We start from the raw sequence: 24,421 nt of genomic DNA on the forward strand, positions 1-24,421 counted from the left end.
GCATACCTCGTTGTTACAGTATGGGGATAGTGGGCGTGTACAGCCTTCACAGAAAATATTAACCAGGCAGGTACTCGAGTACGTGTCCCTCCTCTATGCGCGTTTCTCTTTTTTCCTTCTCTACTGCTGTTGTGGTGGTTGCTTGCTACGTCACGGGGAAAACTAACTTCACGATCACAATGCACAGCTAGAAACCAGAAACCATCCTCGCTGGGAAGCATTTGTTCAGATTAAGGTCTAGCATATCTCTAGCGCTCATGGCTACCGTTCTAGGCTTCCTGTTATAGGACACCGCTAGGTAGCCTCAAAACTCAAAACGCTTGGAGACTGAAGATTTTTTCGTAAGGTCCAGACGACAACTTTCCCGAAGATCCAAATGGCAGGACACGAGTGGAATGATTGGTTTGAACGTGAGGAATTTATCGGACAGATCAGCGACATTCGAGTGCAGAATCTTCAAGGTAGGTGAAATGGAAGGCTTCCACATGAAATCATTTTATAGTAACCTACCGTATTTGGTCCAGTTTGTGCACATTATTGCAAAGCATTGGCTGCTGAGCGTTGATTGAAAACCCTCTTCACTTAGTCTCTTGAATGTGAAAGCAAGTGCGCAAAAAAATAAACAAATGTTAATATTTCTGCTGATATAGTCAATGTAATGAAGGTAAAGTCACAGTCCTGATGTAGCCTAAGATATTGCCTAGTCGTATACATCCTTTTGGTTTATTAATCGAATCAGTTCGCTTCGTTTACCCAACATGTACGCAGCGGCAAATTGCGGTAAGCGCAATGTATTGCAAATCAAGGGATTCCTTACTTCGCTGTAGGGAGGACTGCAGGTTGTGGTGTCCCATACCCGTGAATAGCAGGCTATAGTTAAATTGTGACCGGGAAAAAAAGCACCGTTTCCAGACCGTCTCATTAAGATGTAACTTTTTCTCAGTCTTATAGGGTCGTGTCCATAGCGTATACTGTAGCCTGTCATTAAATTGAGTACACCTTAACTTTGTATACAGAAATATCGAGGAAAAAAAACGTAACTGCAGCACGGTATCCAAGAAAGAACTGTTGATATTGCAACGTGGATGAAGCCTACTCTTTGATCTGCGGTGTCCCATGATGGTATCTGGTGCATATGAAGTCAGCCTTAATCGGGAGAAACAATCCCCAAACACAGAAATAAAGTCTAAATTAATATTACAATATCCACAACCTCAGAATGCTTTGTCAGTGACTATTGACAACGCATCGTGCGAATTAACCCATTGAGAAGTTGTTGATGCAATAGTTATTTACACTTAAGTATGTGACGCATGAACAGGAACTAAGCAGCTAACTGGAAGTAATTGATTCAATGAGTTACGATAATGAGCGCACTGTAGTGGCTTCGTGTGCTGCAACGTTTTGGAAGAAAGCTTTACTGCCCCCGGCTCTTCGTTGTCATCTTTCGTATAGCCTAGCTAGGCTACTCGCCTCCGTGGTACATCATGCGGACGCACTATTTCAGCCTTTTTAGACAGGTGGAATATATGGCGTTTTAATAGTAGGCCTAGAGCAGCCAAAGTCTCTCTCTCATTCTCATGCTATTCTAACACATTCTTCAGAACAGCTACACACCAAAGCTTTTGAAACTCTAAGATGCAGTATTACCTCTGGGGAGTAAAAGCCCATGCAGATGTTTAAGGAATAATTTGAGTTTTATATTTGGTAAGATTGTGTACCATGAGCTTGTGACTGCTATTAATGCATTTGGATATGACGCATTAACATTTACATTTGTAAATTTGTCTCATGCAAACTCTGTTGTTTTCTGGAAAATGTGTGACTGGAAAATAGCCATTGAAGTGCAAATGTCTAGAGTACACATGAAAAATAAGTTTTGTGATTTGAACAATGTTATAAAGGAAACAAACAGCATACGGAATTATACTATCCTAAATAAATTATGTCAAATTTACACTTCAGTAGAGGTTCAGTGTTCCTAGCATTAGATAGCTGGAATTCGAAAAAGCAGCGTGTTCCCATACAGTTCCATAGACTTGAAAGCCCCCAAGCTAATTGTGAATCAGGATTCTCTCCTCTCTTGTGGGTAGGGGGAAGTGCCTTTCTGGATAGACCTGGTATAAATACCAGCTAGGTAGGATTTCTCTAAAGGTATGCCATCCTTCTACAGCATTTCCTTTTGAATTTATCCCATCTGTTCTCAGAGTCTATATACATTTCATTATTATACACTGTCCACTTCAAACTGTTCTGCACATGACAGAGCTAACAGAGGGAAATTCTGAAATGGATGCATGCATGCGTATCTTTGTAAGAGAGTTAGGGCAGGAATGCTCATTGTGGAAATATTTATCATTAACTGAGAGACGTCTGGTAAAGTATTAGAGATAATGATTCCTACAGAGCCGATGTGTATGTCACAGGTTAAAGTGAACTGGCGGCTGCTTGTCTTTTATATACTCAACACCCTATCTAGGAGTAGTAGAATTTTGTATGCTGATTGCAGAACTTGCCTAACTGCACACACTTGTTTGAATGTTCAGTTTTTGAACAACAGCCAAATCCATATCATCGCAAACATGATGTGAGTTTGGGCTCCAGCCTGCTGCTGCAGGTTTCACACACCAGTGTGTTTTAGGAGGAGGCTCTCAGTAATGGTTGTCTCTCTCTTCCCTTCGTTCCCTCCTTAGGCAACTCATAAACCAGCTCAGAAGTTAATTTCTTTCTTAATGAATTTAGTTTCCCTTTGATGCGTCCCTTAAAGCAGATGTTTAGTGGTCCTCCTGCAATGTTTGTTTAAACATTGTTAAATCACCCGTGGATGTACCAGTCTTTGTGAGTAATGTATTACCAAACATAACAATGCCGAGTCAACAGCTGCACAGATTTGAACTTATCCTAACCACGTGCAAGATTTCCTAGCTTTCCTTTTTTGAAAAGCGGTGGAGACATGAAGGCAATCAACTTAGCAATTTACCATTAATGCCCATTCTTGTTTTCACCAGTTTCCATGAAGACCTCTGTGAAAAGAGTGAGATCTTTCTAAAGAAAGGGTAAAAAAAAGTCCAGTCATGTGCATTGTCTTAATTTCCTGGGGGGTAAAGAGAGCTCAGTCCAGCTGCTCTCACTCATTACTTTAGGATTACCTTTCACTGGGAACATCAGAACCAGCTCTGAAAAGCCATGGCTCTCCAGAGGAAGCCATAGGTGTAGCGCTGCTATATTTAGCCTGTGCTTTCTTGCATGCATGAGTGCCTGCATTCCCTGACATGGGCTATGTGTAATGAGCATATAGCTGTGTGCTGGAGGTCCCTGCTGCCAAACTCTTATATAAACCATCTTAACCATGTAGTTCCCAGGCTTGTGTTCCATTAGGTTCAGAGGTATAGCAGTCCACAGTGGAAGCCATTGACATCATTGACCACCCCAGACCACACATGCTTTCACTAGTGACTGATTTATAGATAATTTGCTCAATTCTGGAGAACTGTGAAGAAATATAATGTTAACTGAGCCTAAGGTACACAGATTGTGGCCCTGTTTCACAAATACAGATTAAGTTTAGTCCTGGACTAAATTGAGTTTTGTATGGAGAATTCAGTTTATTCTAGGAATAGGCTTAACCTGTGTCTGTGAAACTGGCCCAACATGTATTTATTTTTCCAAGGCTTTACATTTTGTAGCAAAAGCTGAGGCCCAAATATGTATCTGCTGCAGCAGATGCAAAGACAAACTTTTGGATTTTTTCAATAATTCAGTGGTCTTCTATCTGAAACAATATTGAGAAGGGAAAAAAAGATTATTGATACTTTTGCATCAGTGGTTGGTGCCAGAAACTGTAGTGAATTAACTAAACATTAGTATAGTTGTGACTTTGACTGGAATCAGCTAAACACAATTTATGCTCTTAATTGCTATCTGATGTTTGACAGCTGTGAAGATACTTGATTTGCTGGCTGATCTGATTTATAGTTTATTTATAAATGTAATATGCTTAAAACATAATGGGATTGAGTAGCAGTATGTTTCTATGCTGTGTAATGTTGACTGTTCTAAGTTGTTTTTGTAAAATAAGCGCTGCCAATTCTGCTGTATTTGGGCATATCTTATCTGTCAAAGTCAATGAATCAAATCCATTGAAACGATGGGCTTTTTGGGAACAGTACAAAACATCCACAGGTTGCCAAGCTACCAGAGGTTAGGTATTTTCCTGGTACACTTCTGTTAAAGGGGAGTTTCTGTAGTGATATTTGATCAGGCTGTTACTGTTACTCATCATGTTTCTGTGCTCTCATTGTAGACTAATCAATGAGTTGTATAAGGCCTGCCCTGCTTGTTTGTAGCTACGTTGGTTTGCCCCTCACTGCCTCTTAGTTGGATCAAGTGAGGCTTTATGGACATTTTTAATTTAGCACGCTAGCGAGACCTATGCACCTGTTTTAGCTATCTCAATAAATAATCTACAAAACACTATTGTGCTTCTCAGTTGGCTGTAGCTTGAATTTCATTTTATCCTTTCCTTTTGTTCAATTCCCTAAGGGTGTAATGTAACCTCAAACCAAACAAACAAATAAATAAGTAAACAAATGATTGGTTTGCCTAAATAAAAAACCAAGGAGATACCACTGCTTACAAATGCTTATACATGTAAAGATACAGTATGTTAGCTAGTCAAATCACTTTGTGTATTCTTTGGACATCAGCGTTCCTAGCATTAGATAGCTCCGTGCTCATCTGTGGTGAACTCATGCTAAAGTGCCATACATAGTTTTGGTTTTTAAATTGCACAATCCAGGCATTATTGTCACAGTTCCAAGCATATTAAACAGAGCCTTTCGTTGTTGCTCCTCACCCTGTTATCACTATAGCTCTTGCATTAACACGTGGAGTTTAGCCAACTAGCTACTCTACAAAATATACTGTGAAAATAAGATAATATAATACTTTGGTCTAATGGGATTAGCTTGTATTTGTTTAGTTCTGGTAGTTCTGGTGTGCATGTGAAAACGGTTTTCACTTTTAGAGAATTCTAAAAATATCTCTGCTTGTTGACCTGTAATGAAAGTAAAGTAACGCCATTCATATTGCTGGTAAAGCAACACCGGGAATGTGATGTAATTGTTGGTGAGCTAATGCATTGTTCTGAGGTTGAAGTAAAGTTTATTTTATTAGATGTTGGTGTTTTTACTGCTTGGCCCTGGCAATAGGAGCAAGCAGTTGGGGCTTCAGAACCATTCAATTTGTTAAACTTTCAGACTGTTTACCGACCTTCAGTCCATTTGAGCTATTTCTTTAAAAATAGAAGTCAAGTCTAACCCTGGATAATTTCAGTCTACTCCTTCGGAGAGGAGAACATTTTGAACATTGTCTTTTCCAGTCCAAATATAACCTAATGATGAACCTAAAATAGAAAGTGCTTTCTCTCCTTCTTGTGATTTTTATTAAATTGTGATCTGCCAAATTATGAAATTAGGGAGAGCTTGTCTTTTCAGGAGAGAACATTCTCAGCATTGCCTAATATGGCCTGAACAATTCCATTACAATTCCACTCAACAATAACCAGCATGTAGGCGATGGGAGATTCAATTATATATTAACATTCCTTCTGGGGAAAAAAAACTTACTGGAATGTGCATAATCATCTAGTGAGGAGCCCAGGAGATGTATGTTGTGAAATAGAGAAATGTTCATGAATGAATAGAATATTCTAAAGCAAGATTTCATAGCAAGACTTAAAGAAGCTGTTTGTGTGCTGGAACCAGAAAAGACATGCAGAAAAAAACCAACAAACAGCCTATTCAAAACAAACCAAGACTTGGATATAAGTTTAAAGAGATGATGTATACATCTCATCCTTCTCATGCTTTGCCTCAGCCTCTGCATGTTTGATTCAGATTGTATAAAATGGAATATTTAATCAAAATGTTTATCTGAAACTCATGACGCATGAGCTGTCTGTAGGTTTCATGATTTGGCTCATAATTCAGTTTAGCTTTTGCATAACTTAGTCCCATTCTGATGTAATTAGAATATGTTTTAATTATTTGCATATGGTTATTCTGTTGTCTGCTTGGCAGGACATTCTGCTTTCACCACATATGAATCATGCATTTGAAAGAACTTATTTTACATTTGGTGTGTGTTAACTTGCCACCTTAAGTTGCATTTAATTGTCCGATAATTATTTAGCTTGTGAAACCTGGTTTCGGGGTGTCTACATTTAAATACATGTAAGCGGAAGAGTAAATATCAAAACGAATATTTGTTCAGCAGAATTTTTAGCAGTTCACAGCATCACTCGTTCCTTGCAGTGTTGAACTGAGCTGACCTTTGTGTATCATGGAATTGTATTTATGGTAATGATGGTTTTTGATTGCACACTGTAGCAGATTTCATAGTGCAGACTGAGTCTAAAAATGGGTCTGCCCTCAAGATGTACATGACTGAACAAACCTGTATAATTGGTTTAGTTCATGGCTTTATCTTTTAATACACCAGCATGATATGTTTAATGTAAAGCAGTGGCGATTGTGGCCAGGCTCCAGCCCATAGGCTATGTCCTGAATACCCATCAAAAAGATGACCCAATTTCATTGCTGTTATATCTTGACTTCTGGATGAACGACCCTGATGGGAAATGGGCCAGTGATGAATAAACACTGCAGTTGGTCAAGTCTGATTTTGGAAAAAAATAGAATAAAATAAAAATATAACACGCGAAGGAATGTTCTAGAGACTGGGCACTGCTGGCTGACAGATGTCTCCCATACACTTCTTGACCTGACTCAATTGGAAAAATAGAGCTCTCATATGCGGCCCATCCAGAACCATTGGCCTGTGGAGTACCTGTCTCGTTCAGACTGTAAAAATAATAGGAGAACATGTGGGTGAAGGAGAATCAATGTCCTGTCAGCTTCCCTTTGGTGTGGTTGTTATTCTGCTGAGGAAGTTGGATTCAAGATTTTTTGTTATGGGCTCAGACTAGGTATAATTGCAATTATTAAGCAATCATTATAATTATGTTTTCTTTTTTGAAGACATACACTTCAGTGCTCTGTCTGACAGTGAATATTGGATTATACATTATAAGACAGCACCTAAGTTGATTAATTGGTGTTTCTAAATAAAATCAGAAAATAAGCTTTCACAGCTACATACAGTATAGGCTGTTGAGCTCTGTGTGACCTGGGTGCATACTTGGTGCTTTTTTTATTCACATAATTTTCTGTGCTCTATTGATCTTGCCTGGTGCAATTGAGACAACCAAGATTTGAAGGTGTGGTTTGCATGCTAGAAAAAGATCTAATGTGCTGTAAAATATATTTGAACATTCACACCTTATACCTCATACAGTCAGATGGCATCAATGTGAGAACACTGCCTCATACCTCATAAGCCTTTTTAATGTGTCTAGACATTTTGGCATTTGATTCATAACATTCATCCTTTTTAATAATTGCTGCTTAAATCATTATGCAAGGACACCAAAGCTTGTTTATTGAGGTAATCTAAATTAATAGATTTTCTCAAAATATTCCCTACAGTAGTTCAGCTACAAACAAATCTATGAACACATTTTAAAATATCACAAACACAACATTTTGGTGTTTCTCAAAATACCAATTAAAATGATCTATTTTATTTGATCTGTTATGAAGTCTGTTGGCCTGTGCATGTGCATGGTTGTTTTATTACTTTACTTTATTGACCCCCGTGGGGTAATTTGTCCTCTGCGTTTGACCCATCCCCGTCATTAGGAGCAGTGGGCCGCCTCTGTGCCGCGCCTGGGGAGCAATGTGGGGTTAAGAGCCCAACAGCTGTGCAGATCTTATCGTGGCCACACCAGGGCTTGGACCTCCAGCCTTTCAGGTCCCAGTCATGTACCTTAGCCATAATGCTACAGGCATCACTCATCCACTACCGGTGAATGTGTTTACAGGAAGAACCACAGATCAACAGATATCTGTGGTACCCATGTCCAATCTTACTGTAGTTGTGCTGTACTGACTTTCCCTTGACTGGGCTAGCATTATGTAAGCACACCATTGGTAAAAGTGCAGTTTTCTTTTCATTTTGAGGCCTACTGTAGATCATAATAAAAGTATATAATACACTGTTATTGAATCTGTTCAGATTTTCTAATGTATATATTTTTATTAATTCAATTTTAATTGAATGTGAAGAGAAGCTAATATTTAATGTCCTCGTTTCAGGATTCAGGGTCTCAGGAGGTTAAACACTTCGTACCACCAAGTTCTGTTTCTATGGCAATGTGTTAACATGTGTACACTGCTGGGAATGTACGCATTTCATTTGTAATCTATTCACACCTCCTGCCCGTTACTTGGCAGAATAATTTATTATGTATGTTGCCTTTGTATTTATTTATTTATTTTTTAAGCATTTTTGGGCAGTGATATTAGGCACCCATGAACACCTATAATAATAGTTGCAGGATTAAAATTATGGCCATTTATGTAGTGGGTTATATCCTCATTTTTCAAAGCTAAAACTCAGCGTAGACTGACAGACTTGACCATTTTTGTCTTCAGCTATAATACAGGATATTGTAATAACAGACAGTGTAGTTTTATTCCCCCCTGTCTTTGTGAGTTGGCAGTTTTTGCACAGTGTGGGGGAGTGTGTGCGTGGGAGATTCTAACAGATTCGGAGGCTGTTATGTAAGAGATCAGCCCACGGAGTCCTCTTCAGACTCTCTTAATTGGCATTCACTGTGGCACAGTGAATGCGTGTTTCATTTTCCTTACATTCTATGCAAGGATGATAGATTACATACTGCAATGAACATACATTTGTTACCTTATTTTTTTCCTTTTAAGTGATGACATTTATGTTTGTAGCAAGCCTTTTCATGGCTATTGTGATACACAATAGTTGCATGAGATCAGAAATGATTTTTTACAACTGCAGTGTCCGCCAAATCCTTTGAGTCTGCATGGTCTATTGGTCTATTAATTCACTATTGTACAATTAATTTGAACATCTTGCATCTTGTGTAGATCTTTACACCTTTTACCAGTGTATTTATAATCTTGAGAAGGTGAAGAATTAAATCTATGAAACCTTGAATTCCTGTTTTTCTTTCCCTTTGCCTGGATTTCCATATTGCATTGATGTGCCTCAGCAGACTTTATTTGCATGTCAAGCAAATGGAGGTCAGGTGACTACTCAAAGACTCCGTGTGTTTGTCTAGCTCAAGCACTGGCGGGCAAAGACAAAGGGGAAAAAAGAAGAAAAAAAAATATTCACATGGGTGTCTGGTAGGGCTGCTTGAACAGGTCAAATACCTCAATTCTTGGCCACTTCTTGGGAAAACCAGTGAAAATGAAACCGGCAATGTACACAATTTTTAGAACAGTGTGTTCTCTGCCCTCCCTCACGCTGGCTTGTCTGTCTTAAGAAAACAGATACAGCTTGTTCATGGATGAAACTCTATCGGATGATTTTATTATTCATTTGTTCCACGGAAATTTATTTATTTAGCTGTTTTTCAAGATTCTGTCTTCATGTTTGATAGTATCTCCATTCTTCGTAGTGTGAAACTGAATGCTGTGTGCATTCATCTGGTGTGGTTAGAATTATATTTTCACGTTATATTTTTTATATTACATCTCTTAAATAAATCCAGCCCATTGTACATTACTGTATGTAAGGTGAATGACTTTTAAGTTCAACTTAAAATGGGAAGTGATTGCTTCCATTTATTTCAGTCAACTTCTCAATCGCAAAACAGTTTTCAGTTTAGCTTTGAGAACTTTGGACCGTGTATGAAAAGTGACTTGATTCACACTCTGTCACCCTCCTGTCTGTTCATGTTTGTTTTCGTTTGGTATTATGAACGTGGCAGAACTTGTCTTGTTAAACAGCCAACCAGAACCGTTTTTATGTTCTGATTACAATCGAAAACCAATGACAGAAACATTTTTCATCGTCTGCCTAATACATGCCCGTACGTAATTTGCACTGACGCTAAACATCTCTTGGCAAGTCAGCTTGAATGCGGTTTTTGTTTTAATTAGAAGCACTGTGTGCATATACAATAATCTAGCCACGAAAACAACTGAATTCTACAGATTTTATTTGAAACAAAGTCTTTCTAAAGAAAATAAAAGCTGTTCCTTCTGAGCAGAAATAGAACTGTGTAGGTCTCAGCACCTCCTGTGTTACAGCTGAGTGCTTAAAGCTGTCCCACAGAGCCAGCCAATCCCTTTGTGCTTTATAGCCACCGGTGCTGTGTGTGTCAACGCTGGGAAAGAAGGTCTCATTAAAAAGACATTGCCTACATGGAGGCTAAATGCACTTTAGCCTTGCTCCTGCTATATGAAAGAGCTTGGCTATGACAGTGGGTTGGAAGGAACATCACAGAATGTTTAAAGAGAACTTATGCAATATTGATGGTTTTTGTGAAGATCTCCTCAATATTTAATGATCAATCTCTGGGAGTCTCAGGATTGAAACATAAAAACAATGTTTTAAAATCTTTTTTTTCTAAGATTTTCTAAATCACAACCATGGGAAAACATCTAAATGTAGACAACCATGCTCAATGCTAAATTCTTTTTGTTTTCAATCATCAAGAAATGCCTGCAGTGAAGTTTTATGTACTGTGTACTTTTATGCACTTTAAATGCCTTCTTAGTCCGTAACTTGCAGTATTCATGAATTTGCAGCTAAAAGGAAATATGTGCACGCACATGCAAACACAAACACACACACGCACAAACTAGGATAGAAGCAGTCTTGACCACAATCATTAATGCAATTTCCTTTATTCAGGTACTTTTTCCACGCTTTGGTTGGACCAGTCTGGTTTCTATTTGGCATAACAAACCCCCTGCCAAAAACAGTTTTGTCGTCATGACTACGCACAAGGGCACAGTTATTTCCAGTGTGGCATTCATGGCTTTATTATTTTTTTTGTCAAGAGAGCTCATTCTTCTGGTCAAAAAGCACAGCAAGTCATGGATAACCATGACTGTTTGAATTTGTGTAATTATGTGTATGTTTCATATGTTGTGTAAGTCTGTGTGATTGTATACATAAGTTGCCTGTTAGCTGATTTTGCAGTTATGCTATGCTTTCTGTAAGGAAAACACAGCGATATCTCTGTAAACGGCACCTGCAATCTTTTGTATGAACGATAAATGAAAGAAATGCGCTAACTCAAGACATCTCTCTTGATGCTCCTTTTGTGCTACTTTGCGGGTTTACATGTCTAGAATTTCAATGAGCCCCATAGAAAATCTGATAAACATTTAACTGTGGAGGAGCAGTCTGAGGGGCCAATCTGTCAACCACTCCTGTAACAGGGCACATTCTCAAGGGAGCCAGCCATCCCACCAACATGTTCCAGATTTAATTCCAGATGTGATTCCTGAATGGAAGCCTTAAAGACAAACACAGACTTCAGTGCAATGATCCTCAGGCCTACACAAGTTCACTTTCCAGGAGAAATAATACCAGAGGAATGCTATGGAGGCAGTCAGTTTATCAGCTTATTAACTTTAATGCCATAGTGTTATATGACTGATGACAATTAGTTTGTGCTGTATGGTGTTACTGTCCATGCAAATAGTGACATATATATAGTATGTAGTACAGTCGATTACACACACATATAAATAACGAGTAGTTCACAGTTCATTGCTTATTGTTGTTCTTTATTAGACAATCTAATAACAAGAAATGTAATTGTATTTACAGAATAGACAGTGAGTGAGGAAATTAATACATCAATCTATTGTGCTGTAATTTAAATCAGTATAATACAGGATAGAAGATAGAAATGGATAATGTGCAATAGATTTTAGCTTCATTTGGTCATCTTATATTTAAATCACACTTTCTTTTTTAGTTCTATCCGTTTTCCCTGAGAATGAGAGGCCTAACAGCTGTACTATGATTAAATACTTATAATGATGTTGACATTGAGCTTAAACAGGCTATATTCAAGTTACAGGCCGCGGTTTAAAAAACTAAATCTCTCCAAACACTCACCGGGAGGTCGGTCAGATCAAGTATTTGATTAAGACTTGGCCGTGATGTGAAACGCATTATAAGACCAGCGGAGGATATGAATGTTCCATGCAGGTACTTGACTTGCTGTCTGTGAGCCTTTCGCTTTCACCGTAGCACTCCAGTCCATGTGATTTTCATTGTTTCTCGACCTCTCTCACACCCACCCCTCGTGTTGCTGTGGTGTGTTTTGAACTGCTCCGTGGCTGTAGGCTAAACTTGATTAATGGCTCTGAGAGGGCGCTCTTGTCAGGAGCAGGGCAGCAGATTGATTTTGTAAGCACATGTATTATTCAAGGCCTGGAAATTTACATTAATACGTATGTTTCCTCTTCCCCCACAGTCGAGCGAGAAGTAGTCCAGAAGAGGACTTTCACAAGATGGATGAATTTGCATTTGGAGAAGGTAACTCCTACGTACAACCTGCTGAAGTGAGCATGACAGGTGTTTTCTCTTAAAAACCTCCCCCGACCCCCCACCCATAATGAGGCTGAAAACAAGGTTCACAAGACCTGTTTTGTCAGGTATTACTAATTTTTTTGCTTCGACAGTGTGGAATATTTGGGACCTTTTCTGCTGACACTTTCACGTGCACGTGTCAGTCCTGGTGACAGATTTAAATTGAAGTGGTAGGCTTTCATCACACTTATAAATAATGAATGAGTTGCCGGTGCATTACATGAAACATGCATGATGGTAAAACAGTTGGCTTGGCAGAATGTTGCCATTTTATTACTTTTGTGTTGAAGAGGTCAGTTATTGTCTAGTAGTAACTGCAAACAAACATTTGGGGGAGGCAAGATAATTACTGTCATAAATGGTAGTCTCCTCATCTCATGCACACCTATAACTTAAGAGTTCAGCAGGTCCTACTTATTAGGAGTGTTTCACAACTCTAGTTCTGTACTATTGTTTTCATTGACAGTGTTCCACAGTCGCTCTGAGAAACAGGACAACTGTAAGATAAAAGCACTATTCAAAGGGTTAGAGTGCTTCAGAGCACAAACCAAGAGCAGGACAAGTGAGCTGATAAAACATTTGTTGTTGTATAACAATGGGCCTCTCACTGTTGGGCAGAGCGTGGCAGTAAGTCAGATCTCTGACCCAATATAATTGACAATTACATGTTTGTCCTTGTTTGGGAGCTGGTGTGTCCTGCTTTCCAGGAATTTCAACTGTCAGTTACCAACAAACAGAATTAATATGGGTATAGACTTTTATCAGAATTTGAACAAACCTTCTGTGTCTGCTGCCCTTAGTTACCAGGTATAATGTCACATCATTCAGCGGGTTCAATGTACAGATTCAAGGGCTTCCCTGTTGCCTCTTTTTCAGTGCAATCCTCCATTGGAAGTGTCTGACCTCTTCAGAGACATTCAGGATGGTAGGATACTGATGGCTCTGCTAGAAGAACTCTCTGGCTCGAAATTGGTGAGGTTCTACGAGCCTATTCATTTAGAACAGGGGTTTCCAGTATTGTAAAAAAAAGCTTTTTTGCAAAACTATTGTAAACAAAAGTATACATTAGTCATAATTATAATTATATATGATCATTGTTATTGTTATGACGAGAATTCTTAACTGGTTTTGGATTGTGACCATGAAACTGTAAACTGATTCTTCTGGCAGAACTATTTTTATAGCCACAAGATGAGGATTGTATATACATTATTTAAGTATAGACTACATGCAATATTGTGAAATGATTTAAATACTTCAACTACAATCTTTTTTTTTAAAGCAAGGCTTGTTTTGATGGACGCAACTGTGTTACTGCTTTGCTCCAGCTTCATAGATTCAAGCCATCATCGCACCGCATTTTTAGGCTGAACAACATCGCCAAAGTCCTGGCCTTCTTGGAGGAGAGGAATGTGAGTATCATCTTTGATTATAAAGTTTCACACAGAATGCTGATAGCATGGGACGGATAAATTCATCGGCCTGTTTTACTGACAGGTGAAACTGGTCAGCATCGATGCCGCTGATGTCGCTGATGGCAACTCCTCCATCATTCTCGGGCTGATTTGGAACATCATACTCTTTTTCCAGGTAAATAATTTACCAACCCCCCCGCTGTTCTTCCTTGGGTTGTTTCCTTGTTAGCCCCCCTCTAGAGGGAGAAGTCTTTCAGCTCCCGAGGTGAGTGTCCAATCTACTGCCCCAAAGAACTCAATATCTTCAAATGAACGACACTATGCCCTATAACTGTGTCAAACAGGAGTCAGGTTTGGGATCCCGCCATGCTATTTCAGCAAACGAGGACAGCCCAGCTGGGGCTCTCAGCTTGTTGTAGAGTGTTCCCAGTTATTCACACTCCAGACGAAACCAGCAGGGACACACACAGACCATAAAGCCCACTGACCAGCAGTGAAATCAGGGGATTTCGCAAAGATCACATCGCACACATTTTCAATTATGGGGCTAATCTCCTGTTTCCATGCTTTGATTTGATTAGTAGTTCCGTACAGTCTGAAGAGGTTATCTAATCGCAAGTATCCACTGCTGAATACAGCAGTCAGTACTTAAAATCAAATCAAAATGTGTTTGTATAGCGCATTTCACAAACAATTGTCACAATGCGCTTTACTGAAAACCCTGGCCTAAGCCCCCACAAGAGCAAGCTTAGGGCAACAGAGGCAAGGAACAGCCCCCTGATGAGATTAATGAAGAGACCCTGGGAGGAACCAGGCTCAAAATGGGAGCCCATCCTCCTCTGGCCATCCCAGGGCGTGGGTTTTAATGACCAACACGGCCAATCAGTCAACATTCAGCTTGTTAAACGAGGTATGGCTAGGTGGTTCACTGGACATATTTCCCCTATATCAATGAGACATCCTAATGAAATGAAATTATGTATTTTGGCATTGTGTAAACATGTCAGTGTTGTACATTATTGCTGCTGTACAGTGGCTAACGGACATTCTTCTCCTGGTCAGATTAAAGAGCTGACTGGGAACATCAGGAGCCAGTTCCCCTCCACCTCCAGCCTCTCATCCCTTCCCAACAGCAGTGACTCCGACACGTCTCACTCCAGCACGCCCTCCGATGAGCGACCCTCTATTGCCCCAAGGGATCATGGGAGGCCCATCAAGACACTCCTGCAGTGGGTGCAGCGACGCACAAGAAAGTGAGAGGGGATTTTTACACTGTATTTCAGCTGTCTGTGTAAGGGTGCATGTGTGTGTGTTTGTGCATGTCTGTGCATGCCTATAGTTATTCAGACAAAATGTGTCAGGCACAATAGCATGATCAACATTAGCCTGTCTATGAATCAATAAGTGATATAATAATAGTAATAGGTTTGTACGGATGACAAACACTAAAAAAACATAATTGATATTTACATGAAAACCAAATTGACATCTGTAGCCAATAGGTAGTATTGCCATTATCTTAATTTAGCCCAGACATGTATGTTGGTCCTTAACATTGCCATAGTAATGTAGTCTAGTGTAAGTTGTCGGACAGGGTGGTTTTCATGTACAAGTATTTGTTTAAAATAAAACCAAAGAGTTAGGCATTGGTAATATGAGTTTTGGAGCACACAGTAATGTGACTACATACTATGTTAACGCTTTCCCTCGTTTTAAGGTATGGTGTGGCCGTCCAGGACTTTGGGAAGAGCTGGACAAGTGGTCTGGCATTCCTAGCTGTCATAAAATCAATTGACACAAGCCTGGTGGACATGAGGAGGGCAATATTGAGGTCATCCAGGGAGAATCTAGAAGAGGCCTTCAGAACTGCACATTATAGCCTTGGCATCCCTCGACTCCTGGAACCTGAGGGTATGGTCATTCATTGAATATATGACAATTTGCTGAGAGTCTAGCAATATTTTTCAAGAATATAAGAAACATGTTTCAGATATATTATTACGATCAAACCTTAATCTATTATGGAGAGGCCATAGAAAGGCCTAGGAATCTCAATGCATTTTAGCAGTCATGTCTCTTAAATAAAGGTCATATGATCAAATACAATGCTGGCGTAGCATCTGTCTGTTGCGGAAGAGGTAACGAGCAGGTTGCATCCGCCCATAAGGGGTTAATAGTTGATAATATTCCAGTTTGAAATCAGCAATTTCAATAATAAAACAAGTTTTCTCTTTGTAGATGTCACAATTAATGCTCCAGATGAGCAGTCCATTATGACCTACGTGTCCCAGTTCCTTGAGCACTTTCCAGGCTTTGAGGTATGATCCTTTAAACGATTCTGTTTTAAATTACCACTTGCCCCATACATTGTACAAATATCTTTTCTAATTCCATGTTTAGGATGATAGGTCGAAGAAGGTCAACGGGAAGACGAAAAAGCCTTATGTGGTGGAGTCAAAATGGGTCCAGCCCCCGCCGAAGATCTTCATCTCCTCTGTGTCTGAGGACAAAGACCAGCCACGCTCCCCCTTGCAGACTCCTGGATCGGAGGAGTCTTCTGACTCTGTCTTCAGCCCAGTTGGTGAGCCCCAGAGGCGGCCCCAGGACCTGGGGAAGGAAGTGTCCTTCACCGTGTCCAGCTCATGTTCCCCGCAGCCCTCTTTTGTGGACTCCGTCATCGACTCGCCGGATTCGTGGAGCGACATTACAAGCGAAGCGGTTCCGCCGGAGAAGCTGGTGGAGAGCCAGAGTGATGGTTCGTTGAATGAGAACGAGCTTCCGTTTGATCAGAAGGACTGGCCACCAGAGAAGCCCTCTAATGGGGAACAGAAGTCACCAGCAGAAAATGGTAAAGCCACGGAGGATCAGGTATTTAATGAACTGTTCATTGATGAGGGAAACTTCTCTGAAAGCTCGGCGGAGAGCTCCCAGACAAAACCCAAGATTCCCTCAGAGGAAGAGGACGCTTACCAATACATCATGGGTCTGAATGATGAAGAAACGGCTGAGCCGTCATCACCTGGTAACTATGACAACCCAGATCAGATGACTAATAGGCTTAGCTCAGTCTCGGAAGAAATGGAAGAAATGCCTGAAGCACAAAACAAAGAGGAACCGGAGCAGAGTGATGTCCTCCACAAGGTAGAAGCACATACTACCTCGTCGCAGAACAATATTATGGAGCCATCTCCAGAGCTCCGTGGACCAGGACTTGAAGCTGCACTAGAATGTGAGGACACATCCACTTTACAAAACCAGGATGACGACAAACCGACATCTCCAGTTTCTCCACAGGACAACATCCCCACAGACACATTTTGTGAGGAGGAAGAAGACGGTTCTGAGGAGAAGACGGAGGCAAACATTAACCTGCCCCCTCCAGAGATCTGTGTAGAACAGGCTTTAACATCTGAGTTTGAGGATAAAGACCACCATGATGAAATTCCCTCAAACTCTGTGATCCAGAACCCAACAGAAGACAAGGATCCTTCCAGACTGGAAACAAACCAGACTGACGAGACTGATAACACACATGACCCAGTCAGTAACGTGCTGGTTACCAATCATGGCACAGAATCTGATGACCTCTGTGAAATGACTAGTGGAAATCCCACAGAAGACAACAGTGGTGCATCAGACAAGCTTGATGAAACAGAAGACAGGAGGAATGATAACACTTCCTGTGCACCAGCTGAGGATGAGCATCAGGACAAGGGCAGCAGGGAAACCCAGGATACAAACGAGACTGAGGGTGTGACCGTCGTTCCACTGGAACACGACATCATCACACCTGAGGCTATTGGAACACTGACCGAACTCCCTCCAAAAACACCGGCTGAGGAAGAGGATCCATGCTCTCCTCTTGCACCCTCAGACCCCGAGAACAATCCCAAAGAGCTGGAGGGGGCCATGGAGGAGTGCACTGATGATCACGCATACTTGTCATGGACGGCAGGGCCTGACAGTGGAGATGACATTAATGATGCTGTTGAAGAAGGTGATGAAAGGAGCAGCTCCACAGAGCCTGAGAGCAGGCTGGAAGGACTACGTGGCTCTGACAGTGTGTTCGAGCTCAAGCCAGCACCAGGTGAAGGAAGAGCATCGGATTCTGAGGAGTGCCTGGCGGAAAACGGTGAACACTCCAGTCAAGAAATGGTAATTCTATATTTTTGGAAGCATCAAATGATGTGTAGTGAGGCATTTCACAAGCTGAAAATATTTGCAAACATTTCCAGAAGTTTAGGGAATCGTCTTAGAAATAATGTTGCAATATTCCATGTGAGGTTTGTCAGATTGGTTAAACTGATAATGTAATTTGGTGCACAGGAAAAGATGTCCTGTTTTGGATTTAGTTCATGATGAATAATTGATTAGTTCAAGAAATAGAGGTGTAAAACATTTATGAAATGTTCTTAAACTAGAACATTCAATTTGCATATTGAGGCTTCATTTCGTACTTGTTTTATCAGCAGCGGTAACAAATCATGAATCAAGAATGACTTTAAGGCCTGTTAAAGAACATCTCAATAGACAAGTTGACTAGACTATAGATAGTCAGAATGCTGTGACAACATTGCCCTTCACATTCATATGTGACAGAGTTATTAAATATTATCTCAGAGTTCTGGGTATGAGCTGCTTTCCTGTTTGCATCACATGACGACTGAGCAGGTCTTTACTCAGATTTTGTTTTCACCCTTGTGTAAGGAGGAGGGCAGGCAGCAGGGGCTTGATGCTAGTTCCCAGATGCCTCGCTTGAATAGCTATCAGGGGGAAGACGTCGGGGACTGTGGTGGCGCAGAGCCGGACATGCCAAGCAAACTCTGTGAGCTCATTAAGACTGATGAAGACCCTGTTGTTGCCAGTGAAAACACAGAGACACTGAGGTACGGTTCTATTATTAGGCCCTGTTACACTTGGGAAAACGCTTGTTTTTGTTGTAGATCTGACCACAGAAGGGACTAAAACCACAGTTTTAGAACAACTGCCTTAAATGTACAAAACTAAATGTGTGTTTATTTCTTTATTTTATTTGGGGGTTTTTTTGGCTTTGGCTTTACTGAGTTATTCTTGGTTATCAGCTGTTTTTTTTCCTGCACAGGGAAGCTACAGTCTCTTAAACTGGGTCTTATCTTGAGCAAACTCTTACCATGACAGTTGCATGTTTGTTGACATTTAAATTATAAAATGGTCTATGGAAGAATGGATTTTCATTTTGTAAGGACCACCAAAGTGACAGTAGGCGAAGAGATGTGAACATTCTGTTTGAAGGACTGAAGAACCTCTTAGGAGGTTAGATCATACAGATGCCAACACCTTTATATGAAAAAACTGTTCTTTGTCTAGGGAAACTTTAAATATAAAAAGAACGGAAAAAAATAATGTTCAAATGTAGGAAATGATAAAGAACGATCAAGATGTCTGCGTGTGAGAACATGGCTTTGCATGGTATGAAAAACACCTCTGGTTTTCTGCAGAGGGAAGGACGAAAATGAAGTCTCAACAAGTGATGGCCACTTTTCAGAGGATATGAATTCAGATGGATTAAAGGTACTGCATTTAAAAAGAAACTTTCATCTCAAGAAGATTAAGACAACAAAAAAACATTGTATTGAAATTCAATGAAAGCAAATTAAATGTTTCACAACATTTCTAGATTGCATGTAAAGGTTAGCGCTAATCTTACTCATTTCTGAAGTTCCACTAAAGTGTGTGTTAATTATGATTTGATATTTAATATTTTTTCTGCGTTATTTGGCTTGTACCACAATTTGGAAATATGTATATAAAGATCTCATCTTATTATGTTTTTAGATAAAAAGCAAGAAGATCAATGAAATTGGGTGGAATCCCTACATCAGCTCTGATTTACGGTATATATGAAACTTATATTAAATGATGATTATTGTTATCATTATTTTCATCAGTGTGTAAGTTTACTGAAATTAAAACTCTTTCATACCACCTGTGCCATTTTTTTTAATGCATAATTTCTGATGAATTTTCAATATCTGCATGGGGAACATCTGAGGAATAGAGGAATGTATGGGGTCAGGCTATATGTAAAGGAAAGATAATAATCTACCTACAGCAGCTCAGAATATGCCCCCAAAATGAGGATTTCATTGTTTAACTGTTGACAGATGTGTCTCCAGCCCTCCTGGTCTGGATGTAGTTTCAGATGATTGAAAATTGCTAACCTGGCTGGCCACTCTGAACTAGCCCTTTGTTCTAACACACACTGCGTGAACCAGAGGGCCTTCTGCTCATTCAGGCATTGCAGATGTCTCAGGGAGGGGCCTCTACATCTGTTTCCATAACAACCGATGATGAGTTTCAGTGGGCAGGCTTTTCCAGTCATCCGTCCCACACACGGCTGGCGTGTTGTCGCAGAGAGATGTTTACATCATTTATCTGCTTAGGGAAATGATGCGCAAATCACGTCCTCCGGGACAGCTGTGGTGCAAGCTTATTTCTCTCTCCCAGAAGAAGGGTTAAATGTATTCCAGTAAATAACAGGGAAAAGGTTGAGTAAAAAGCCATGGGCTTCATTAAATCTGATGGCAATTCCTTGTCTCCTTATGTTTCTTATTCTCCTTGTCTCCTTATATTTAAAATTGTACATTTCATGACCATTGTTTTCAATTCCGTTACCTTGTGAGTGATATAAATTTAGATTAAAATTGTTAAGGACAAATCTAAACAAATATGAGCTTGTGCTTCTCTTATGTAATGCTCAGCACAGGGATATGACTCATGACCTTTTGCCCTGTTGTTTCATTGTCCCTTTAGGAAATGGAATCACTTTCTCTGCTTTCTATTTTTGTGACAGTGTTGGCCCTGTATGAATGAGTCTTTTTTTAACTCGCTATTCACACTGGATTTGTGCACCTCGTCTGTAATGCAGTGCTCAGATTAAGTGCATTGTTCTTTCTGTTTCTATTGCAGGAGAGAGTGCAAGTCCCCAGTGACCTGTGGCATGACGACTGCTGAGCTGTATTGGCTTCTCTTCCTCTGGATTGCCCTCTACTGCTTCTTTGTGCTGCCACAGATCGACATGAAGACACTGCCACATCTTCTCCTCAATCTAGAGGAGTGATCTTCCTTCTGACACCCAGCTGGCTAACTCTGTGCTAGCTTATTCCAGCCTCACTAACACAAGGACTGTCTTGGTGAGCACTGCCCATGTTGTCAGTACAGTGTATTTGGCATCTGCAGCAAATGAAGGCTTGTTTAATTCCTACATAATTTATGACGCTTTAAAAGTTAATTATGTCCGCTTCCTATGTGGCTTGAATTCTAATATTTCAAATGTAAAAATACTATGTTTGTAAGTTGTGATTCTGATGATCCCACTTTATAGAGGATAAAAACAGGGCTCAGCTCAATGCAGGAGGATTGTACAGTGCACAACCAGGATTTTTATATATTTAGATTGATTTTGAAGGTTAAAAGTACATATACATGGTTTTTATTGCTCACCACAAATGTGTATAATTTAATGAGAAGAACAGAGATGTCCCACGTTTTTGCAATATACATTCCTGTCATTATTATAAACAAATAGGTTTGATTTTTGTGAGAACCTTTTTAAAATAAATTTGCCAGAGGCACAAAAGGCAGAGTAGTGCTCTTTATACCACAAAGTAAAGTCCTTTATCACACAATGAAGTGCTCTCATCTGAAATTATTGTTATTGTAGATGGGATTCTCAGAGGCTTTCAGTGTGTCAATTGCACTTTTAAAATACAGTACATGTACTGCCAAAGATACAGTATTCAGGTAGCTGATAGGCTGGACTTTCTTTGCTGAAAATGTAAAATTAACTTTGTCCATGAATTCTCACATATACTTTAATATTGGATGGGTGGGTCAGAGGTGACTAAGTTTGTGTACTAATATTTTCTTGTATATTTTGCAAAGAACTAAAATACAAAAAAAGTTTAATGTTGATGGATCATATGTAAAGCGAACAGTGTGTGGTATGGATGTTTGGAATGTTTTATTAAATTCAGTATGATGTGTATTTGTCTATAAAATTTTATAAATCCATGTGTGTGATTCAGCAGTGCTTTGAGTATGAAATGAGATGTACCCTCGTTATCATGAAAATGAACAGAGATTGCCTTTTTATTGATATTTTTTGACATTCCTTTTTGAAATCTGTATTCATTTAAAGCCTTTGGAAAATATGATTTACTTACTAATTATCTGAATGTCATAGTTTACAGCTTGCATAATGTTGTAAAGCTCTTTGGCGAACATTTCAAGTACAATATTCCAGTTCTCTCTGTTTGTGTATTTGTGTGTTGCACATGTGCATATACTTCCAAAGAGGGAATACAAAGCTGAAATGGCCATTTGTCATGGCCAATTTGAATTGAGTGCTAAATACAAAGAGCTGTCTGTATGAATTGTGTTGAAACAGTTTTATACATTTTAATTGGATACAAAAGCATAGCCACTGTTTGATCTTCAAGTCTGCATGATTATGCCTTCGAGACACAATACACCAGACTTAATTCTGAAAGAATTGACCTAGTAAACTATAATACCTGCATCTTGCTTTTGTATTGGAACTGACAGGCTGTTCTATTTGTGTCAAAAGCATTGTTCAAGTGCAATAAATGAAACGTTTTGCCCTTTGTCCATTGTACATCATTTCCACTTTGACAGATTATTTGTTTAACATACTATTCTTTGTATGTATTTATTTATTTTTTAGTTTATATGTCAGGGACAATGAGAGAACATTGTAACAGGTTACAATAACATGAATCATATGTGTTGCATATAGGATTTCTAACCAAGGCTAATGTGTGATCCCTGTTCCTGGTTAGGCTTTTTTACTTAAAAATGGTGAATACATATCATTATTACCACAAGTACATTAGCTCCTAAGTGAGCACATGGTAAGTACTGACATTCTTTCATTCTTTTCATGATTGTACAATAATTACATCACATCATTTTACATGTGTTGCATATGTGTATGTGCACATACACTCAGTGAGCACTTTATTAGGTATTTACTTATGTTTTAGACTTCTACTGCTGTAGCCTATCTACTTAGAGTTATGATCTGTTGGGTGTTCAGAGATGCTTTTCAGCATACCACTGTTGTTATGTGTGGTTATTTGCGTTACTGTCACCTTCCTGTCTGCCTTGATCAGTCAGGCCATTCTCCTCTAACGTCTCTCATTAACAAGGCGTGTCGGTCTAGATTTGTTTTGTTTTTTCACACCATTCTCTCTGCAAACTAGAGACTTGTGCGTGAAAATCCCAGGAGATGAGCAGTTCCTGAGATAATCAAACCACCCTGTCTGGCACCAACAATAATTCCATGTTCAAAGTCACTTAGATCATATTTCTTCCTCATTCTGAGGTTCTGAAAAACACTCTCTTGACCTCTTCTGCATGCATTTAGATGCTGCCACATGATTGGCTGATGCGATATTTGCATTTACAAGTGATCACTGAGTGTATATTCTTGCTTTTGGGTTAGTTTAAGATACATAATTTCATGTCATTTTTAACATGCATGTGATTATTCCTAAGAAGTGTTTTGGATCGATTGTTGCTTTGTCACAAAGGAATCTGATTTATTATAGGATTAATAGTATTTGTGATAGATTTTGTTGTATATTCTCAATGGAGGTTAATTTAGCAAACATACTTTTCATTTCTGAATTAAACCTAAATATATTATTAATGTATAATAAATCAAAAAGTTATCAAACCAAAAATGAAAAGGGTATACATTGGCTATGAAATCCCAATAAAGTTGATGCCGGTGATACATTCATAAATCATGGGAACACTGACACCTGGTGGAGATTTTGCCAACAATTGTATACACCATAATTTTGCAATGTAAGGTTCATATAAATATGATAACCTGTGCGCCTGTTAAAAAAAGTGAAAACCTGTGTTCTGAAGGTTCTGCAGATTTAGACATAAGTATATTATTGGTTCTGCGGCCATCTCTTAGGCATTAGCTACATACAGTAATAAGTAGCTATATATTTAATATAGGTACAAATGGCAATGTGTTAGGAGCTTGCACAATGTTCAAAACTCAAATAGGGCAGGTCTTCTGGGTTCTTCAGGAATTGGCCCTATGGTTTTGTCAGGCTATTGGTATACCCTAATAGATTTGTAGGCCTTACCATTTTTACGATTTTATCTTCAACAATTAAAAGACAAAAAAAACTAAACTTGATGATCAAATTTAATGCACAGTGGTTCCTAGAATCTTATTTTTCTGCAACAGAACATCAGCAGTGCAATTTCAAATTGTTTAGAAGAAAACCATAGACATTGAATGCATTGGACTTTTGCTTCAATTGTTTATATGAGTTGGCAATGTCGTATAATGGCTACAGAACTGGGTTTACATCTACAAGGTTGCAGATTTGATTCCCGCCTGGGGTGCTGTTCCCGGCAAGCATAGTTATTGGTGCATAATCCACGACAGAAGCAATGACACGGGCCACAATGCCCTTAAT

At 39.4% G+C, this 24,421-nt stretch overlaps 1 protein-coding gene across 1 annotated transcript; it reads left to right on the forward strand.

Annotated features, from left to right (window-relative positions):
• The first annotated feature begins 132 nt into the window (after positions 1-132).
• Positions 133-22,560, forward strand: LOC133110340 (calmin-like). Its single transcript, XM_061220360.1, has 13 exons — positions 133-461; positions 12,383-12,444; positions 13,375-13,470; positions 13,827-13,910; positions 13,996-14,088; positions 14,976-15,166; positions 15,631-15,824; positions 16,152-16,231; positions 16,314-18,068; positions 18,621-18,799; positions 19,391-19,463; positions 19,728-19,786; positions 20,862-22,560. Exons 1-13 carry the CDS (start codon positions 377-379, stop codon positions 21,010-21,012), a joined length of 3,102 nt encoding a protein of 1,033 aa, XP_061076344.1. The 5' UTR covers positions 133-376; the 3' UTR covers positions 21,013-22,560.
• The last annotated feature ends 1,861 nt before the right edge of the window (positions 22,561-24,421 follow it).

The sequence above is a fragment of the Conger conger genome, chromosome 1, assembly GCF_963514075.1.
Source record: "Conger conger chromosome 1, fConCon1.1, whole genome shotgun sequence".
NCBI lineage: Eukaryota > Metazoa > Chordata > Actinopteri > Anguilliformes > Congridae > Conger > Conger conger.

Coding starts and splice junctions, on each gene's coding strand:
- LOC133110340 (XM_061220360.1), top strand. CDS start 377: ATGGCAGGACACGAGTGGAATGATTGGTTTGAACGTGAGGAATTTATC. Junction 12,445..13,374: donor TGAATTTGCATTTGGAGAAG/GTAACTCCTACG, acceptor CCTCTTTTTCAG/TGCAATCCTCCATTGGAAGT. Junction 19,787..20,861: donor TACATCAGCTCTGATTTACG/GTATATATGAAA, acceptor TTTCTATTGCAG/GAGAGAGTGCAAGTCCCCAG.